General features: G+C 40.4%; 2 protein-coding genes across 3 annotated transcripts in view; both read left to right on the top strand.

Moving 5' to 3' along the window:
- The first annotated feature begins 10,420 nt into the window (after positions 1-10,420).
- Positions 10,421-12,247, top strand: tmem250 (transmembrane protein 250). The gene is made up of 2 exons (XM_023419495.2): positions 10,421-10,629; positions 10,933-12,247. The coding sequence occupies exon 2, from the start codon at positions 11,130-11,132 to the stop codon at positions 11,547-11,549; it is 420 nt and encodes a 139-aa protein (XP_023275263.1). The 5' UTR covers positions 10,421-10,629; positions 10,933-11,129; the 3' UTR covers positions 11,550-12,247.
- Positions 12,248-14,802: 2,555 nt separating this feature from the next.
- nacc2 (NACC family member 2) overlaps positions 14,803-21,554 on the top strand; it is a 26,414-nt gene continuing 19,662 nt past the window's right edge. Inside the window, exon 1 of one of the 2 annotated variants that reach the window (XM_023419657.2) lies at positions 14,803-15,210. The gene's annotated coding sequence lies outside the window, so the exon portion shown is untranslated. Of the gene's footprint in view, positions 15,211-20,289; positions 20,321-21,554 lie in introns of those variants that run through there. The other variant, XM_087177498.1, reaches the window with a different exon arrangement.

The following is a 21,554-nucleotide window of genomic DNA, read 5'->3' as shown; positions in this document are numbered from 1 at the left end:
AATCTAACATCCTTATCTTGACCTGTTCATACTGATGAATAAGGCTCCAATAATGCAATTTTAGCCATTTGTTAGGCTATATCAAACATATCAATGTGATTTTGAATCAGGTTTTCTCACTTCTGGAACAGAACCTAGAAGTCTCAGTTTATCTTTTGGTTCTCTATGCATGCAAAAAAAATAAGAAAAATGATAGACAAAAAGGAAAGGAATGTGGGTAAACTAGTTTATAGTCCCCCCCCCTTTTTTTTTTAAATCCTTTTTTCTTTTACTGTGTTGGTGGCAATGATGCAATGAGGTGAGGTCATCTGCTTTTCTGACCCTTAACCTTTTAACCCCTGACATCATGTCACTCGGAGCAGCATGTGGAGGTATTTCTTTCTAGTGACTCAGACGGATCTGGATTTGGCAGGTTAAAGGAAGAGTGGTATCTGAGCTGGGGTACTTTTGTACTTGCTGTATCATTAATGGGGCACCGATAAAGATACGCAGATCTCCTGGCACTTTGCTACAGATTAGGAGACAGGCTTCGAAAACTGATGCGTTTATCTTGTGTTTTCTATCTAGGCCACGATTTGGTTCAACTCACATGTAGGTCTTGCTGTTTTTTTTAAATTGAAGGCTGTAATTGATACAAGAGAGAAAAGACTTTAATGACAATAGCGACGTACAGTGAGATCCAATCCTCCCATGAGTCCACTAAAATATCAGATTTCTTTATTTGTTATTTTTATATGCATTTACTGAGTCTGGCTGGTTTGAAAGATTCAACACAAACATACCATTCTGATGTCAGATCTCATGCACTCATATTTTACTGTGAAGTAATTTGCAGCATAAATCTTCTCGCATTAAAAATGTTCTCTTGAGCTGGTCAAGAGGGTTGACGGGGCAGTGCAATCCAAACGTAAATCAGCATAAGTGATCGGATAGATTTTTCTGTGTTAATGTAACGTAGCCTTGGCGTGCACAATAACTCAAACGAAGGGAGGGAGCGAGTGTGTCCAGCGTCCGGCCCTCTATTTGCCAAACCAATGTGGTTGGGTCATCAAATCGACAATGTGATTGACCCATCAATTGACCCCTGCTGACCTCTCAGGCCAATCAGGCTAATGGTGGCTAGTGGCTCAAGCTTTAGCTCACTAGTATCCCTTCACTTGCACCGCTTATTTGTGTGTCCACACACGCACACACACACACACACACCCAAACAAACACACACACACACACACACACACACACACACACACACATAAACACAAACTGACATCCAGTCCTATCTCACACCCTGGGTTTCTAACCCATCTCAATTTTAACTGCCTGTATCGGCACACCCTTCACTGGGGGGGGCTCTTGTTAGCATTGACCTTTCTCTCCCTGCATGCTTGTTAAAATCAACAGACCTTAGATCAGTGCACTTTATGATGCAATAACACAAAAGGACTGTTAGCCTAAACCTGTTTTGGAATAATGACTAACTTTTTGACAATTGCCATTCTAGTGTAAAATGTGCAAAAAATACATCTCGGGTCATTTTTTCATATTAATCATAGAAACGCAGAATCACCATATTCCATCTAGACTATGTCACATGGATCGATATGTTTCTGCAGTCTGGATCGCCACAAATCAATTATATAGTAAAATTCTTGGAGTGTGTGTGCGAGTATGTAGATGGGATATGGCAGCAGGGGCTGTATTGATCTGATCCAGTATGTGGTAACTATATCATGTTTCCACTTATTTGATGTAATGGTAGTGTATGGATCCTTAATTGACAAGGGGGTATACATCAGGAGTGTGAGACTTAAAAAAAAGTGACAGCTCTGACACCAAATTCCCATAGGTGGCCTGTACCAAGATTATAAGTGCTCATTGTCACTTCTTAACCATGCCATGCCACATTTTCTTGCTCAGCTCCTTCTCTCCTGCTATACTTGAGGATGGCATGTTGACACCTAAAAGAATGACACCCATAGCACACACTGAACATGCCATAGGCAGAAGTAGTAGTCAAAATACAGTAACCAATGTGCTTAAGTTAGTATTAGCTCACTTACTGGAAAAGGCAGTTTGGTAATAAAAACAATTTTTGGTTTTTGGTGGTTGCATCATTTTAAGTTGTAACCACAGAAAACAAAAGGGCCTACCCTCTCTTTGCAACTCTGCAGTTCTAAATGAGCTACACAGGTGTCATGTTTTTCATCCAAAATGTAGAATATCCCCAGAAGGTGACAAGTTTGCAGCCCTGGGTGGACCTCTCATAGTAGTTATCTGCTCTGTGTAAAGCTGTGATCAAACTTGATCACATCATGTTACATGGGCCCAGCACCAAGCATGTATTAGTATGATCGTAATGTCACAGGAAAATCAGGAAAAGTGCAGCATATCTTCATCATGTGGATGTTTGAGGTTAAAATTTACCTGCACCACTTCATCTAACCAGTTTACTTGTCTTGTTTTTTTTTTTTCAATTTGAAACTGTTCTGCCAACAAACAAAACACAAAAACATTAGGAAATAAATGTGAAGGATGTAGCAGCTGGTGAGTAATCCAGGTCCACAGGCTTCACAGTTAAAAGACCTGCAGCTCTTTGGTGGTGAAAGGTATTGACACACGCTGCAGAAAGCATTAGGTTTGCCTGACCTGAAATTACTTACTTACTATATTACCACAGTTCAGTTTTAAAGAACTGCATAAGCTTTAGCCAAGGACAGTAAAAGACAAACCATAAAAGTAATGAAAGAGTTGAGAGAGTTTACTCAAAAACAAAATGGCATGTGCTTGTACTGAACTCGTCTTTTATAGTCATTCAGAAAAGCCTCGAGTTTCACCTGTTTTTCATTGTACAGTGAGTTCATTTCATTCTACCAGCACCCTTTTTTTTGCAGCAATCTATTCTCTCTCTATGCCTCTCTCTCTCTCTCCACAATATCAACTGAAATAAATTGCACATCTTTTCCAAACAGAGCAATTTCTCCACCATCTGTTCACCAAAGTAAATCAGGGCTTGTTGATGTAAACCTCCTCCTTTCCTCAAACTCCCCCCAGTGAGGACTGAACAGGCCTAATCCCCCAGTCTCCCCTGCCCTCTAAATCATCCCTGCATATTAATGGCGCTGTGCATCACTACCAGATAGAAATAAGTCTATATGCAAAATATGCAAAACCGAGGCCTTGATCTGGTTGCAGGCTCATGATGGAGAGGAAGACAAGAAACGTACACAGATTTTTAAACAGCTGTGTGCACTGGCAAACTGGCAGTAAAGTGAAGTAAAAAAAAAAAAAGACTAACTATCCTGAGTAAAAATATTTTGTCATGGAATACCTTTTTACTTTAATTCCCTAATTCAGACACTCTAAAACCTTAGTGAGTGTGTTTGGGTATGTGAGCGCACAAAGTCTGCATTTAATCATGCTTTTTGTGCCAGTGCAATTGTTTCAATTTAAGAAACCAGATGTCATATTTTGACTTTCACTATCCCTCTTGGTTTCCAGTTATACCGTACCTCTGACAGCGGCCTCACTTCTGCTGGTGTCTCAATGCACTCCCCAGGTCACAGTCCACCCCAAACACCCCGTCTTCCATTCCTAGGTCCAAGCTTCACAACCATCTCATCTGCCCTTACAGATGTTTCCACATCAGTCAATAATCCAGCCTAGCCCCCTTATGCCAAGGATTAACACTAGCCAGGCCCAATCCAGCCACATGGGCCTGGGGACAGGAAAGACAGACAAGACAGGCCTGCATCAGAACTGTTCTGTGTTTTATTCAACCATTTGTATTCTTTAGGAAAATTTTTCAGACAAAAATTAATTTTGCATTATTGAAATATAAATCATGGAAAACATGACCATATTCTACAACTGTAGCATTTTTACCAAAGGTTAATTCCTCTCAAAGTAATACAGAAACCACTACTGACACATGTGAACGTGCCTTTTCAGGATGTTTCACAAAGCTGTTCAAAACCGTGACAGTCGTGTAAAACAATCTCCAAAACTTTGCGATACGATAGTTTAAAGTAGCACATGACCAGATGAATACTTGGGACCTTTGCCGCAACAGAAGCAGGTTTTAATGACAACAGATGGCTTGACAGGATTATGAAACACACGCACAGTCTCACGCATTTAACAGGAACACATGCGCAAGAGATGATGAATCCGTAAGAAAAACCACTGAAGAGGACTGAAAGTGTATGAACGGGCTTGGGGCTATTTCCTTCATAATTCAACTTTATATAGCAAAGAAACTTGGAAGCCACTGTCTGACCCGACTGCTTGCATCATGTTTTATTTTAATTAGTGTAATTGGGTACTTAATTTGCTCACCGAGGCTTGGCATCCTCTACACACCTAACTGTCTTGGAAGTGGATCAGTGTTAGGCCCTTTTGTCATCTTTTAATTTTATTTATTTAACTTATTAAAAAAAAAAAAAAAAAGTTGTATATGAATTATTTCCTCAACAGAAAAAGACGCTCAGACTGACAAACTGGAAACAGCATGCACTACATTCCTGAGGAACAAAAAGTGTGCAGAAGATCCTATTATTGAAATGATACTAATACATGAAAGCAGGTACACATATATTTTCATATATGTGGCTAAAGTTTTGTCTGACAGGCCTAATGAATCTTTCTGTAGGAGAACCATTGAGCAGCTTTATAACGCAGCACAGCGCAAACAAGGCTTTGATTAAACTTTCACTAATTAAAGTCTCCCTCATCTTATTAGCCCGAATAATTGATTTAATTTGTCTTAGCTCAACTATTGGCTGTGACCTCTACTTAGTTAATGAATTAATTGATTTAGCCCAGTGTATTTGAAGGAGTCAAAGAGGATTTTGACATGTTGCCCCTTTAATCTTGCTTACTCTAGACACTCTTTGGGTCATGATGGCAATGTATTGGCAAAGGTTTTGGGGGGCGGGAAGTGAAGCTTTAGCTGTGGATTGCAATGGCCACTCCACAACTCTACAAATACAGAGTCTATTTGTCCTTCTGCAGTTTGTCAGTGACTGAAGAAATAGCCTTGGCAATGACATTTTAAAAGTGCCATTCTTCAGTTACTTTGAAACTTGGAAAGAAACTTGAAACCAACACAGAATATACTTACTACTAATACTTTCCCTGGCCAACCTCCACCTTCGGGGAGATGAGGCAATACTCTAAAGGTCTTCATGTTTTGGAAGAGAAAAATATGAGTCAATAATATAGCCATAATGCATGATTAGAACCAGTATATATCCTTTACAAGGGCACTTGGACGCCTAAATCACTAGCTTCCACTTTACTGACATCGTTTTTCTTAGTAATGGTACGAGACAGAGGAGCTTCCTCAGCTTGGATGCAGTTATTAACCAGATGTAGGGGAAAGGCGACATCTAAACTTGGCACCATTTAGTGCCATTTGCAGCTGTAATGGAGCTGTATATGTCCATTTATCAAAGAATGCAATAATGCAGGAGCTGGATTTTGTTCAAAGAGGCCTATGTAGGAAAGAAGAGAGATAGCCTGGTGCCATGCCCTTGAGTGTACTGTTCCTCACTGGATTTTAAAGCATTGGTAGACACAGTGAAACATGAATAAACAGCGCCCTCCAGTGATGGAAAATCAAAACGTTCTTTCTCTTGTGTGGCTTTCCTAGACCAAAATCCAACAAGAAACATTTCATCCAACTGTTTTTCAAGAATAAATGAAAATGCAATCAAATGTTTTATAAAATACAAACAAGAAAAAACTGGCTATGTGCAAATGCATTCCATTCCACTTTGGCACTGTATGATTAACATGTATAAAGATAAATCTTAATAAACTTCTATTGTAGGCCTGAGTTCCATGTGAGCAGATTAGATCAGCTCTGTCATTATGAAACACAATTGGCATCACCACTAAATTCAAACTTTGTTCTGTTTGATCAGTGAGCCTTGGAAATAGGTCAACTCATGTGATTAAGACTAATTAAAAAGAAACAGCTGATCTGCGTTGAATAACAGCGGGTTGAAGAAGTGTCCTAGTCAATTTTGACAAAGATTTCACAGAAATGTGTAACCAAATTAATTATTTTGGTCTAACCCCTTTTCTTGCAAGTATCTATTTAATTTTTTAAGTTTCATTTGAATTACTCATGAAAGAAATCCAGTAATCAGGTCTCTCACTTGGCTGACATAAATGTAAACTTGCATGGAGATCTTTTGATACCTTGTCCTTTATCCTTGATCTCCATGTGTCCTTTCCTGCTGTGCCAACATTATTTATACCTGAGAAAGGAATTTGGTTCTTCACTTCATGACAAGCAAGGATAACCCTTGAGGCATTCTGTTTCCTAAATGACCACCATTAATCTTCAAACCAGAAAATAGTGCAACCCATTATAAGTACATATCTCAAGGGAGTTAGATAGGCAGGAAAGTTTCTCGCTAAACGGAATCAACTCAGCTGGGACAAGAAGTACAAGAACCTGTGCAGCAGTTTCTGGTTCCAAAAAACTAAAAATCCTATTAACAGCAATGATAAAGAAGCTCCTCCAGCTGAATGCAAGAGTCTGAACCAAGTTGCTGACAAAATGGGTGTGATGACTCTTTGATTTACAGCACAGGGAAGTATTTTGTAACCTTAGAATCCAGTTCCAAAAGTTTTTTGACTTCATGGTATTTGAGTAAGCCTTACAGTTTTCAGCACCCACTCAGTCTCAAAAATCATTCTTTTAAACCCATACAGAGGTTTACAGGCACAAGAAGAACTGATTTGTATGACAAAAGGTGAATATTGTGTGGTGCACAATAGAATAGAGGCAATGTTAATGGTTATGTAAATTATCGTCACTGCCACTAGATATCGCACTACACCACCAGCAGCTGCGACCAAAACAAATGGTTCGTCAGCCACACTTCCGGCCTGCGTTCCGCCACCACCTCCCCTCACGTTCTCAGTCAGCAAGGTGTCATGAAGCTCACTAAAAGTGGCTACTAAACACACAACAAGAGGCACAACTGAATTAAGTTACCCTGTGTATACGAGAGCCAACAAAAAAACCCTAGCTACAACCATTAGCCCACGCTAGCTTTGCCTTGACATTCTCCACAGCAACGCTAGCAGTCGGTCAGCTAGCAATAGCAACATTAGCCGAACACGTTCATAATATTGGTTTCACGAGTTAGCTTATCATGCCTTCTGTAACCGGACACTAATGAAAACAGACATGTAACATTATGTAGCCATAAAGTTACTTACACATCGAGGAGAAGAAAAGCCAGGCCCGAGCTGCAGCCCTCTCACAGCTGATAGAGTTCTCCATCTCGGTAAAGCCAGACCAGTATTGGCTCCACGGTCGGACTGGGCAAGAAATTTAGCCTTGGACTTGGATGGGACCGGCCCAACAACTGGATGGAGCCAGTAAAATACTAATGAAGCCGGTAAAAACTTTTAAAAACTTTTTGATGTTTCCATGATCCATGAGCCGCCTGGGATTTGGGCAGGTGTTGTGTTGAAGTTGGTTCCCATATCAGATTGTGTAGCGCCCCCATTAGGTGGTTAGGGGAATACATATTGACAGGGGACACTGCCACACAACACTGGTAGACCCCATGGCCAGTCCTCCTTCACTCTGGTCTTATCTCTTTCTTTGTTTTAGGCCTTTTTAGCCGAAAAGTGGTTCCATCAGTGGAGGAAATTCTGTCATATTCCTTTCACCTGAATGTTTCTTAGGTAGGCTACTGCATGGTGTCATCTCACCTGTGGGCAGTCCCTGTGTCTTTATAAACTGAGGGCTAACTGCTTATCAGGTGAGACTCACATGCACTAACATGCACATGCTGCCAGAGCAGATACCAAAACAAAGAAGAGAAACTCAGATTACAATACACACAGAGGGGTGTGACCGCATTCTCTGCACAGGACATCATTACTGCACTTTATCTTTACATAGAAAATAGTTGTGTGCTGCTAAATTATTGTTTAAAAATAATAATAATAATTGGGTGGAATAACAAAGGGATGGATTTTCAGCTTGTACCTTAAAGTGAATAACATACAGTTGGTGAGGCTTCAGTCAGGAGAGAAATTAATGTTAATTGTTTCCTATAACAACAAATACCCTGATCTAACATTCACCTATTAACAACCTATTTTGTTGTTGTGTGTAACAGTTTGGCACTGACAAGCCAAAGATCAAGTTTATACAGAAGAAATAAGACTGCATGAGAAAGTGATGATGAAAGAGAATGCTGAAAGCAGCTCTTCCAGCGAATTCAACACATGCACTGGCTTGACCCTCAGCATTAGAGAAAATACCTCTGAAAAAGAGGCAATTTGGGTAAACAGAAAACACAATAATAATGTAGCCTATAATAACACACTGAATATCTGGCTGCTGTTGAGTGGATTTAAAGGCTGAAGTCAGTTGACTCTGACCAATAATTTGATTTTTATCATTGCTTTGATGTTCACTGAGTTCACTTACAATTTTGCTTTGAATGAAAATAGATGATTTATGGTTATTTGTTAACCAGAATTCAACATAAAGGCATCTCCTACACAAATAGAGTTCATCCTAGGTCTTTATGGAACCCTGTTGGGCAATTTCAAGAACATTAGGCTATGTTGATAAGGTTGTTTTAAGGGTGAACTTATGTCATTTTTTTAAGTATTAAAAGAAGTTTACTTAAGTCGTGGGCTGAACCATTACAACTCACTACACACTTATGATGTAAAGCACTTTGAAGACATTCAGCAACAGTGAGCGCTCTCTTGTGGACAATACATAAATACAGCCATTTTAGTTTGCTGACTTCAGATTTTGGCTGCCACTCAAATTATTATGCTATGGATTTCATTACTAAACTCTGTCATGATGTGAAAGCAAAGTACGTGGATGAATATATTCAGCCTTAGTGACAGCTTTATGTATGTTTGATTAAATATTATAAGGTTTGTTTTTCTAATTTTACATATTACACCTTTAAATTTGTAGCAAAGTGATCCAGCACACTATTAACAACTGTAATAAACTCTCTCTCTCTCTCTTTTTTTTTTTTTTTTTTTAAAAAAAGGCCTGTATTTATTATAATTTATGGCCACCTGCTGCCATCTGGCTTGCTGACAGATAGCTGAGATGTAATCATTCAGCCAAACCATTAATCTGCCCAATGAAGGTTACTTGATATACTGAGCAAGAGGGTAGAGCACATTTATGTGGTCCCCTACACTGAGGACGTGCATGTGGACACACTGCGCAACCCTTGTGAGCTTTACAGACACATGAATACAAATGCACAGATGCTCTTTGCAATGTGTTTTTTTTTTTTTACAAAACTACAGCAGGTACAGTGCAGACAGGTCACAAGTTTGAGGACTCTGAATTACCTTGGCAGATACAGGTATGACATAAGTTTGTGGCAATAAAGGGAGAAAGTTACCCAACCCTCTCAGTACCCTACATGTTGTAGATCATGTTATGTTAGAAGCACCTATTATAGACCCTGAAAACCCATTTTCCAATCAGCATCTGACTGTGAACAGTGAGATTTTACATGCACACTTTGCCAAAGTTTGATTCGGTTATTTCACATGAAGAACTTTCTGTATGTTTTGTGCCAACTGAGCCTTTCTCAGGCAGTTTTAGTGGGTGGGACCCAGGTGGGAAAATGGTGGGTGATGTCCCTTATTTCTATGCACCAATCAGGATTTAGTAATATTTCACTCAAACTGTGTTGACAGTTTTAGGGCTGTTTTGTCATCCTTATCCAGCTGACGAGCTGAGTTTTTGTGTTAAAATCTTGATGAATAATATATTTTTTTCAAACTTTTATACTTCTTCTACATTTAGTAGTAATTTAAGCAAAATTTTTGAAATCTTGAAACCAAGTAGCCTGGTCAAGGGCTTAAAACCATAATAATGTGATACACATTTCCTCACATTTGTAATTTATAAAAGCTGCTAAGCTGGAAATGTTTTCCCATAATATCTTAAGTTCTAATCTTCCTAACTTGTATAAAAGTGGTCAAATGCCCCACAAACCACAAGGAATATCCTCTGAACATATTGCACATAGGGAGGACAGCATCATGTCATTTTGTAAGGTTGCGTCATTATCTTACATTCCCCCTACAATTAGTCCAGCTGTAGAGGGAATCACTCAAGTTGTTGTTTCAATGTATTGTATTGTGGTTACACAAACGTAACACACACGTACACACGCAGTGCGGGCTACAGTGCAAGCAATCCCTACCTCGTAATGTTTGCTGACTGTGTGGTCATTGAAGGAACATAAGTGCAATCCGCGCAACTCTAACAGAATTTATGCACTTAATGTAGTTTATTTAAAGCTGGAATGCAACGCGAGCATCCTGTCTGGAGTAGCACTTCCCCTTTAACTCGGCAGCTGTCGTCACTGCAGGGTGACTCGTATATTTTGCGACAGGACGTAGAAGCACCGGCTCGCCGTCGCTGGCTCATCTCTGCTGGCATAAAACAGCTCATCGCGGGGAGAAAAAAAAAAGGAAAACAAATCCTGTGTGTTTATGTTACAGCCAACTGTTTATAATGTGATACAATGCACCAGCCGTCTGAGCATCAAACACCAGTCGTCTTTTTTTATAGAGGAGGAAGGCGTCGTAGTGTTGCATGTAAGATTACCATTGGTTCTGCACGATCACTTATTTCCAGACCAGAATTTGGATGATAAAGATCCTTTTTTGGATCGGAGACTGTGTGCTAGCTATGATGAAGTCATGCAAACATAATCAGTGGCTTTATGCTCAGACATGGTCTTAAACCCATCACTTGAAATGTATCTATTGTTTGCAGCTGGAGAAGATGAAGTATGCACAGGCCTGTATTTCTTGTGATAGGTTTGCATCACTGTGTGCATGTACATTTTGACAATGTGTGGGCAAAAACATAAAGTAACAAATGTGATTTCTTCACAGAACCTTGTTGCATTTGAAGGGGAAAACCTTGCTGACGGCACTACCAGCTGCCACATCTCATCCCTGTGCTCCTATGAGAGCCAATCTTAGCTCCACAACCAAATGAAGCTAACTGCCTCCCTGGAAGCTGCTCTCACAGAGGACTCCACCGGTTACTGGGACTCCTGTTCACTGTGCTGGGCTCCTGTAGCCCACCCATGCCTGTGATCCCCATCCCACGGCGGGTGCGCAGCTTCCATGGCCCCCACACCACCTGCATGCACTCGGCCTGTGGGTCGACACACGCTTCCAAGCTAGTGCGCACCAAGTACAATAACTTTGACCTCTACTTGCGCTCACGCTGCATGTACAGCTTCCTCCGTTTCCTCCTGTACTTTGGCTGCAGTCTGCTGACCTCTCTGCTCTGGGTGGCGCTCTCTGCTCTCTTCTTCCTGCAGTACGTCAGCGTGCGCGTGCTCCTGAGGCTGCAGTACAAGCTGTCTGTCATTCTGCTTTTGTTAGGGCACCGGCGCCTGGACTTTGGGGTGGTCAATGACCTGATCATCTACAGCATGCAAATCACCATGTTTCTGGTGGGGGGGCTTGGCTGGTGCTTTATGGTGTTTGTGGACATGTAGCTGCGATGTGTGCAACGTGGGAAATGTAGTGTACGATGTGGATGCTTCACACTGTAACTTCAGCATTGTGTGGTTTTATGGGACAACACACACCTTTAACATGTCCTGCAGGACTGCTGTGTATCACTCAGCTCTAGTCAAAATGACCCTTTTGACATCAACTCATAAAACCTTATTGGTTTAGTTTCAGAAATGATAGAATCCAATAAGAATCAGATCTATGACATTTCTATCGTACTACATTTCTACTGTATTTTCATGCCATTTGTAAACTGTTTTCAGGGCATCTTGACTAGAAAAACTTTTATTTACTATTAAGAAAAATGTGAATGTCAGAGTCAATGTTGCACGGAAAAGTGACTTAATATATGACTGATGTGCATCCAGGCTGTGTGATGCAAGGCAGTCGAGTGCCATAACACTAGTTGGGCCCTAAAAGCAAAAGTGTACAATGATTCCCGGGTTGAAATTACAGATGATGTTGTGTGTAAACACAATATCATGTAAATATACATATACCACAGAGATGAAGCTAATATACATTAACGTATGGTGGATGAAGTGACCATAACAAGTGAAGTTGTCAACAGCAGTGTGTATAATGTCGTTTTGTTGAATGGCTGGGGCAGAACAGAGGAAAGACAAGTGACAAACATAAACTTTTTTGTAAAGTTATTTAATAAATTTTCTGTTGATGATTTTTTTTTTGTGCTTTAAACTGCATGGTCAAGTGAATGTGTTTACTGTGTTGTCTAACACCCATGATGGCATGCCTCGAGCTGTGTCATAAGAGTGTGTGACAGTTCAAATTGAGAACGGCTTTGGGTCAAGTGTTCCATCAGTCGCTCTTCACATGGTTTCAGAGCTGATCTGACAGACTTCTCTGTTTAGCTTCCCCCAGCACACAAACACCAACCACATCTAGATCCCGCTGTTTCTGCCAAGCATAACAATGGAAATGGCTGTGTCCCAATCACCTTATATAGCCTCATTTTCACATAGCGTGAAGTATGCTTACAGGAACTAATGAGGGCACAACATGTTGAAGCATTTTAATACTTAAACTGGTATAAATGTTCATATTTAACATGATATTTTATGTAATGTGCAAACATCAGCTTAGATTTCGATGTTTATCTGTCACAAGCACAGGAGAGCAAAGCAAAAGAGGCTGGAAATTACCAGAAGGCCATCTTTAGATATGAACTTTCGACACAGTGGCTGGTGGCCTGACTAAGACATGCTTGAGACTGGTATGGCCTCAGGCTGTAAATGGATAATCAGGGGGCAACAATAAGCTTTTGTTCTGAGGATCAACACATCATATGCCTCGTACTCCGAGCCCGGGCCGATCTGACAGCCCAGTTACGCCAGAGGAGAAGTAGAGAACATGAGTTGTCTTGTGGTGTTTGGCATAGAGCTGTACTGTAGGTGAGCTTGATGAGTAAGTCATTGCCTACTCATTTTCATTTCTTCTTTTTGGTTCAAAAACTGAAGTTGTTTGCTAAGTCTGAATGACTTGCAAGATTTTTTTTTCCTTTTTTTTTTTTGTTATTTTTGTGAACCTCATTCATCCCATTGTTACAGATCGATGAAAGTGAAGTTTTGACCAGCTATATTCTTACTAGACCACAGAGTATTGAAGCTAACAAAATCAACTGCCATTTTATTAGGCTACAGTTACAGCTTTTAGTTGAAGAATGAACTATAATGAAAAACTCTTTAATTTCATTGCAAACATTATTGAGGACATAACTGTACTAGTGGCATATGCCTAAGTACAATAAGATCATTATAAACTCACTCTTGAATACCACAGACACATGATAGTCCCTACAGGAATATTACAGTGCTACCATACACTTTTTAAAATAGCAAGAGGCACAATAAGCATACTGTATACTATTAAATCATCAACCCAATGAAAGCCTATATAGAAATATCACAGGACACTGTACCGAGTTAAGTCTCATCATGGAACAAGTAAGTATTGATCCTTTAATGAAACTGGGTATCTCACAAAAGGACTTTCACACACTGAGAGGTCAGAAGAAACACAAGAAGTTACAAATGAAAAGTAATGAGAGAAGAGATAAACAGCAATGTCAGATGTTATAATAAGAACAGTACAGCAAAATAGGATGTGGCCTATGCAGTTAAACTTATAAAGGTGGAGGCTGCAAGTGACTAAATACATTAAAGTTCTTTGTAATGGTAAATAATACAGTATTTCCAGTATAATTGTAAGCAAATACACTTTTTCTGATGGGGTTCCTCACTAGTTGCTTGTTCGGAATAAGATCTTACTTGTAAAACAGATAATTAGATAATCATGTGTGAAGGACCGCTTACAACAGTGATTCCCAACCTCATTAATGTTAAGAGGTTAAATATGAGGGGTCAAGGATGATTAAGGAGTTGGAATTTCTCTTGCATTTTCTTTTTACTTGTTAAGTGCTAGGTGTGTTGTTTTTTTTGTTTTTTTTTTAACTATGTGGGCCTCTAAAAGATAATAAAATTAACAAGTGAGTAAAAAATATTTTACCTGCTTGAACAGCTCAGACTTCAACAAGAGCTTAACTTTGGTTTTAAAGGGTCATGAGAAAAGGAAAAAAGACAGAAACCTTTAAAACATTAAAATGCAAGTGAAAAAGGCAATAAAAAGGCAAAATCAAAGTCCACAAAAAAATCAAGTCAAGCAAACCCCCAAACTATCACAGGTTACCTTGATAAGGCCAATCATAAACTATACAGTAAGTGTACAAATGTATATAGGATAATATGAAAAATGGTTTTATATATCGCGTCCTGTAGAGTGAGTTAGCAGAAAGATATTCTGCCACCATGAAGTTTGCAAGCCCTGCAGTAATATTGCATGTCTGCAGTAAAGAAAAGTTGACTTGAGGTCACGCCGCCAGCAGTTGGCGCTTATAATTTAGCAGAACAGCACACATGCGCATCATGTAGCCTGAGCTGTCATCACATACGGACACGTGAGGTAACCACGCATGTACATTTTCTTTAGGAACACAACCAGGCACCTCTGTCCTCCTTGTAGCCCAAAATACGCCCCGATATGTTGCCTTTTCAAGTAAGACATCACACGCAGTGTTTGTCGCAGGGTAATTCGCCCACTGGGTTTAGTTATGTAGGCTACCCACACTGGAGTAGTCTATACCTTTAAGCCCGCAGAGTGCACCGAGTTCATGTGTCCGTAAAGGCGCACGATATTACCACACACTGTTGACAGTCCATTTGCCGCGTAGACTACAGTAGGACAGTGCACCTACAGTAACCTGCCAGGTCCCAGCAAAATGTCTGTGTCTTTAAAAAGAACTCTATACCGAACGGTGCATGATGTCAGGCTGCCTTGCAGTCCGTATACTGTTCATGTGAGCGGCGTTCACTTCCTGTAAAGGGACAGAAGCGGGCAGAGAGAGAAAGAGAGAGTGGGATAGAGAGATGGGGGACGAGCGGCCAAGATAGGACTGGAGTGATAGAGAGAGCCAACGGACGAGGGGGAAACCGGGGCCTGCTTTTCTTTCTTTTTTTTCCCTTTTTTTTTTTAAACACCTCGCAAACTTTATAGGTTATCCGAAGAGAAAGCCTGCCACATCTGCGCCAGCTGACAGCCGCAGTTTATGGATTAGCGACATATCGGGTAAATATATTCCCCCCTGTGTCTTGGCTTGATGTTTGCAGTGTCTGATTTGTATGACGCATAGGTTTTTTACCATGCATTATTCCCTCGCTTCTCCCTCTTTAAAGGCACAATAGGCAGCTGCACACAGCGGCACTATGCTGACAATACACCACGAGAGTTAATTCTGATACACTAACAGCTCAACTAAGTTAGACTCTTAAAACTTTCATGAAGTAATATCGCGAAATGTGAGGATTTTACGTGGAGCATGGCAATTCCCGTAGAAGTGCAGCCTACCGCACGCCACTGAAAGAATTCAATCAGACATATGATATTTGTAGTTTTTCTTTTACCCTCCCCAACAAAATGTAGTTCTACAGTAATGTTGGGCAACACTTTAAAAAACCACAGGAAATAGTATTGTCATGAGTTTCAACTGTAGCCATGAGTGGAGAAAGTGGCATGATATTGTCGGTCTTGCGTCACGATGAAGTCAAAACAAAAAATCTCCACCCATAATGCATCCATTGTATTGCTATAGGTTGCACGATTGCTACAAGGAATAGTCGGGAGGTTGATGTTTCTGGGGCATTATTTCAAAATTGTAGTATTCTTATATGATCTAATACAGCTGGCTTCTCAAATCCTCACTGTCAGCACTGTTGCATCTTTAAATGTTTTTTTTTTGTGTTTAAAATCTCTACTTAATACAAGAGACTAAGCTGTCTGTACATGATATAGGCTATAAAATCTTTGGGCTGTGAGGACTGTGAAGCAAAATGAATCAAGACACTTAAATCCAATGTTAATATTTTACCAAAGGGAAATCACAGGATTAAAAATAATTTTAATTTAAGTTGAAAAACAAGTTTCCTTTACACATTTTACAGTTGACTGCTATTGTGTCAGTTGAGGCTCTGTTTACCTTAGTTGAACCCTGTAGGAGTCATCTGACTATACATACAGTAACCCCCCCCCCCCCCCCCCCCCCCCCTCCTCCTTCTCTTGTGTGTACATAGGTGTATTATGTGGCTGGCCCACATGTAGCATGTGGCAATTTGCTTCATTTCCTGTCACTCTCCTTCCCTCTCGCACACATTCTGTCTCTCTTGTCACCCTGCTCTCATTCTTGTTGTCTCTAGTCCACGGTCGAATGTCATGTGTTTGATCTCAAGATGACTGTGAAAGAGAAAAACCCCACATACTTGCAGGTTCGTTATGGGCTGTATCTTATCTCTTTTACGTGGTGTTTAACTCTACAGTATGGCTGGCATCCTGGTCCCTGACAGGTGTCACACAGGTTGGATTGCACCTTAAAGCCTGCTTTATAGATTCATATGAATCATTAAAGTAGTGTAGTGTGAAGTTCACAGCTTGTTTAAAAACATGCTCCTCACAATTTTACAGTAATGAATTCCACTTCAGAGTTTTGGAGTGTTTTAGTGCCCATCTGTTTCTACTTCTCTTACGTAAAAATATCATGGGCGATAATGAGGTGTGTTGTGCTTGTCTTTTTTTTATATAGCTGAATCAGTATGTATCTATAGGTGTACTTACCTACGACAACGCGAAGACAGCAAGGTAGTTTATGATAGGCCTACTCCCAATACGGGGAAATCATTTCGGGGTAATGTGAGTTTGTTCTGCCAAGTTTCTATCTTCAGTGTTTAACACAACATACATGGAAAATGTGGGACTTTTTTTTTTTTTCTTTCTAAACGGAGGCCTTCCAACACCACTCGTCTTTGACTTGGACGTCTGCCAAAGGGTTGTGATGGCTCTCAACAGCTGTATTTGTCTGTGTGTGCATGTTTGCGTGTGTCTGTGAGTGTGTTAGCATATGTGTGCGTATTTGTGTATGGGTGGGGGTGTGTGTGTGTGAATGTGTGTGTGTGTGCGTGTGTGTGTGTGTGTACTCTCGCTGTGTGTCCCGGGATGCCCTTCCTCCATAGGCCTCACACTATACAGCATTCCACAAGGGGGCCCGGGGCTGTCTGCAAGTGGGGAGTGTCAAGGAGAAGGAAGGCAACGCTGTTTGAAATATAACTGATGCAGATCCTGACAGAAAAGGGTGAGGAGTAAAACTGCGAGACTCGCGCTTCAATGAAGGTCGTGTCTCATCTCTTGCTAGACCCAAAAATGAACTAGGATTGATGTTGTGTCAACACACAGTTACACTGTAAAAGAAAAAAACATTTGTACTTACATACATAGTCCGCCTTAGGGCTGTCACGAATTCACAAAAACGATATTATCACGATATCTATAGAAAATTTGAAAAAAACAAAACAATAATGATAATCCTATCAGTCAACTTCATCTTTAACTTTGTTTTCTTTTTTCGGTAAATGAATTCTACTCAAGTAGGGGGGTGTAGAGGGAGTCTGTAACTATAGCTGTACAAAAGCGCACAAAAAGAACAATTCAACTTAATGGAAAGTGAAAGGACAACTGAATAAACCGATAAACAAAAGATCCACAAGGCTTAACATCTGCCATCATGATGTTTTTTATGTGTATTATTAACGCAATATCAATGTTGCATTTTCGTAAATATCTCGGTAATTGTCGATATAGATATATTGCCACACCCGTTATCTGATTACAACCTGTGTAAAACTTCTCCAGAGCTTTGATAAGGCAGCATTTACCATCACAGGCACATCAGCATCAGCAGTTGGAGAAAACTGCCTAAAGGTGATTTCCACAGTTTTTTCTTTGACAGCAAATATTTGAGGACAAAGCATCAGTCTTAATCCTTACTGTATTTTACTATGACACACTCAGGGGAAGATTAAAACAGCATGCTACTGATACTGAAAATCATCGCAACCAGAGATTTTCTTGACTCCCCTGCTTCGTTAAAACACATTTATTGATCCAAAGTACGACATTTAAAACCTGGAGGATGCATTTGTCCCTAGTGCTGCTTCATTTGCTGTGTATGTGTGTGTGTGCTTGTGTGTGCGTGCGTGCATGCGTGTGTGTGTGTGTGTGTGTGTGTGTGCGCGCGCATGTCCTCATGCTTGGTGCACTTTTCTCTGTATGTGTGTATACTTGTGTGAAGAGTGTGTTTATGTGTGTATGATTTTCCTTTCCTGAGACAGTGGATGAGTCACTGCTGATGGTATGCGATACAGGGCACCAGTCATACATCATGCTCTCATGCATTGCTCTTGTATTTTCTACGTAACGCTGAGCCTGTTCTAGTTAAACCCTGCTGGATTAAAAAAAAAAAAATGCCGCCACTGGTGTGTTCAGGCTTGTTGGTTGCTTTTCATGGAACTGACATTCGAACAGTTAAGGATAACTGTGAAGAAATGTCTTTCTGCCGAATGTTAAGCCGGAGATATCCAGCACAGATATCCAGGGAGAAATCACACAATGTCACAGGTGTTAAAAAATCTAAGCAATATATTTTTGTTTGAAGCTAATTCAAATATTGGTCCGTACTCCAGCATATAGTAATTCACTGTGTAGGTGTTAAAACAGTTTTTTTTCCTTTAAAGTGGCAACAATTGAAAAATCTGTTTGCAAATTACAACTTAACTATCTCCAGGTCTATATTGGATTGCTTGTCTTTGGCCAACATGCCCTATTTAATTTACCCGGGGGACTGAATGGAAAGTAAGATAACTTGTTTCTCTTTTGTGGCGGAACAGCCCAAACTTTATAAGTCTGTCAATAGGAGAGTAGTACACCAGGCAAACGGTTTAAAAAGATACAAACATTACTCAGTTACAAGCCGAGGAAGAATATCCTCTCAGCTCCATGTACGGGTTATATAGGGTTATAAATTCTCAACTCATGAAGGCTGATGAATAGTCAACAATGTTGGAGGCCCTGTTGACCTTGCCATGTCCACATATTTCCTCATCAAAGCCAAAATTAAGTTGGGAGTCACATCAAATCAGATAGACCGCCAAATGAGTGAATTTGGAAGCACTGCTGAATGATAAATTTACTTAGATAAACTAAATTACGTCCAACTGGCCAATGTTCCACTGGGTTGTCTGCTAACTAATGTACAGTAGTTACCTGGTAGCCTAACATTTCATACCAGTAAAAATGTTTGGTAACGGCAGAGCGGAAATCAAAAAAGAGATGTCCGATCCTAAAGGAGATATACAGTATCTGTGTTAGATATCATTCATAAAGTTGGCATGAAGATTTGTCATGTTGCTTTATCTGTCATGAAACTATTGTTTTGCAGCCAAGCTACATGCGTATGTGTGTTTTGAGGTGTAAAAAAAAAAAGATTGCCAAAGCCACAAAACAGGGTTGGGCAGTTCCTCAAATTTGCTACTCATTGAATATACAATGTGGCACAATTTCTTTCTTGGAATTCACTACCAGCTTTAGTTAGTCCCTCCTACTTTCAGCCTCACTCGAGGAAAATGGATTTGAGGATAAGATAGAACATATTGTAGCCTGTGTGTGGAAGTATGTGTTTACTTTTGCAAAATTATTTCTTATTCCCTCAGTGGTTTGAAATACACACGAAGATGATAATGTAGCTGTGGACCTTATTTTCTGATCCCAGAAAGTACAGTTTATGCACAAACACACATGTACAGTCCATCTATGAATATGCTAAAATATAGAAACGTGGAAAAATAATGAGGGAGCAAATGAGAGAGAGAGAGAGAGAGAGAGAGAGAGAGAGAGAGAGAGAGAGAGGATCAGCAAAAGCCATTAGGAATCCTGAAATGTAACTGATTTGGACTGCTTTGGCTCGCTACATGCTTTTCAGGAAGCCTTCCAAGAATTTAGACAATGAACAGTAAACATGGCATGTTCCTCAGAACAATTCCACATTAGATCTCAAAGATCACGTGTCCCTTTTTTTCTCAGAATTGACTGCCCCCACAGCACAGTACATTGCAGATAACTGTAGCAGCTACATTTCATGTTCCCAGTGTATGTACTGTACTTACACTTGACAAGGAGCTCTCACAAACTGACAAATGTGCAGAATCTCACTCTCTCTCTCCCCCTCCCTCCCTCTCTCTCTCTCTCTCTCCCTCCCTCCCTCCCTCCCTCCCTCCCTCTCTGTCTCTCCCTCTCTTTCTCTCTCTCTCTCTCTCTGTCTCTGTCTCACTCTCTTGCTCTGTCTCAGAGATTTCTGGTAAGTGACATGTTTGGCCGTTGGCATAATGCCTAGCAAGATCACATGGCATGAATGTCGTGCCTGTGTGATTGTGTGTGCGTGCGTGCGTGTGCGTGCGTGCGTGTGTGTGAGTGTGTGATTGCACATGTCTGTGCATTTGTGCTTGAGTAGAAAAAAGAAAAGAAAGGGAGCATGTGCACATTTGATTGTTCCAAGTATTTTCAGCATGAATAGGAGCACGTAGCAGACTGCTGAGAAGTATGACGGGGATGTGTTTCTGATATAGTCATGAGATCGCATTCTCAAACAGGATGGAAAATTAGATTTTGCACTTAATGATACTACATAGTCAAAGCTATTTTGCTTCATTTGGCGGTATTTGTGCCATCAGCATATTAAAAAATTCATGAAGGTTATGTAGCCTTATGGAGTGCTCTTTTCACTTGTTAATGTAACATGCATGACGAGCAAGTCTGAAAAGCTGAAAATATCTCAAAGTTGTTCATACTTGTATAATCATTGTTAGTATTATCTGGCACTTGATTTCCAGTTCTGGGAACCTTGCTTGAACTCCCTCTGTATATTTAATCCACAGTATGTCAGGGCTTATAATCATAAGGTCACAGGCATTCACCTAAATATCTCTTGCTTAAATCAACTTTGTAACTCCACATATCTTTGCAAAGGCTTCATTGTAAGTGAAGACAGTAGCTTGAATAGGTTTAGAACAATTTTCCCAGATTTAGATTTTCAGTGAGGGGACATTAGACTTACTGTGAAAGTCAAACCTATAATTCGGGGGATGACGCACACAGACATGCACAAACATACACACACTTACACACACAAACACATAAATAAACCCCACAGAATCATGCAGATAAACACACACACACACACTCACACAGAAGTAGACACACAGAGGGAGAGAGAGTGAGAGAGAGCACTGTGGATGGCATTTATCCTTGCAGCCCACCTCAATTTTCCATGCTCTTTTGCCGTGTGCTGTACATAATTAAATTGCTGCAAACTTCAAGCCTCTCTCAAGACTCCTGCCAGTAAACAAAGCTTTCTAATTACTACAGAGGGTAATAAGTTGGGAAAGCAAATAGGCTGACCCCTTCTCTGTGGCAATGACTTGTCCTGTATGTGCTCCTCATGTCCCAACAGCCTGGCAGAATGCTGGTAGGGGCCAGTGGAAAAAGACAGGAATCTGAGGCGGGTCGTTTTCACTACTCAAGGCCCCCCCCCC

The sequence above is a fragment of the Seriola lalandi genome, unplaced genomic scaffold (genome assembly GCF_002814215.2).
Source record: "Seriola lalandi dorsalis isolate HSWRI2012SDOR001 ecotype SW California unplaced genomic scaffold, Sedor1 jcf7180002054606, whole genome shotgun sequence".
NCBI classification, from domain to species: domain Eukaryota; kingdom Metazoa; phylum Chordata; class Actinopteri; order Carangiformes; family Carangidae; genus Seriola; species Seriola lalandi.
The sequence above is the reverse complement of the archived record's forward strand: the minus strand, read 5'-3'. Positions and strand labels throughout refer to the sequence as shown.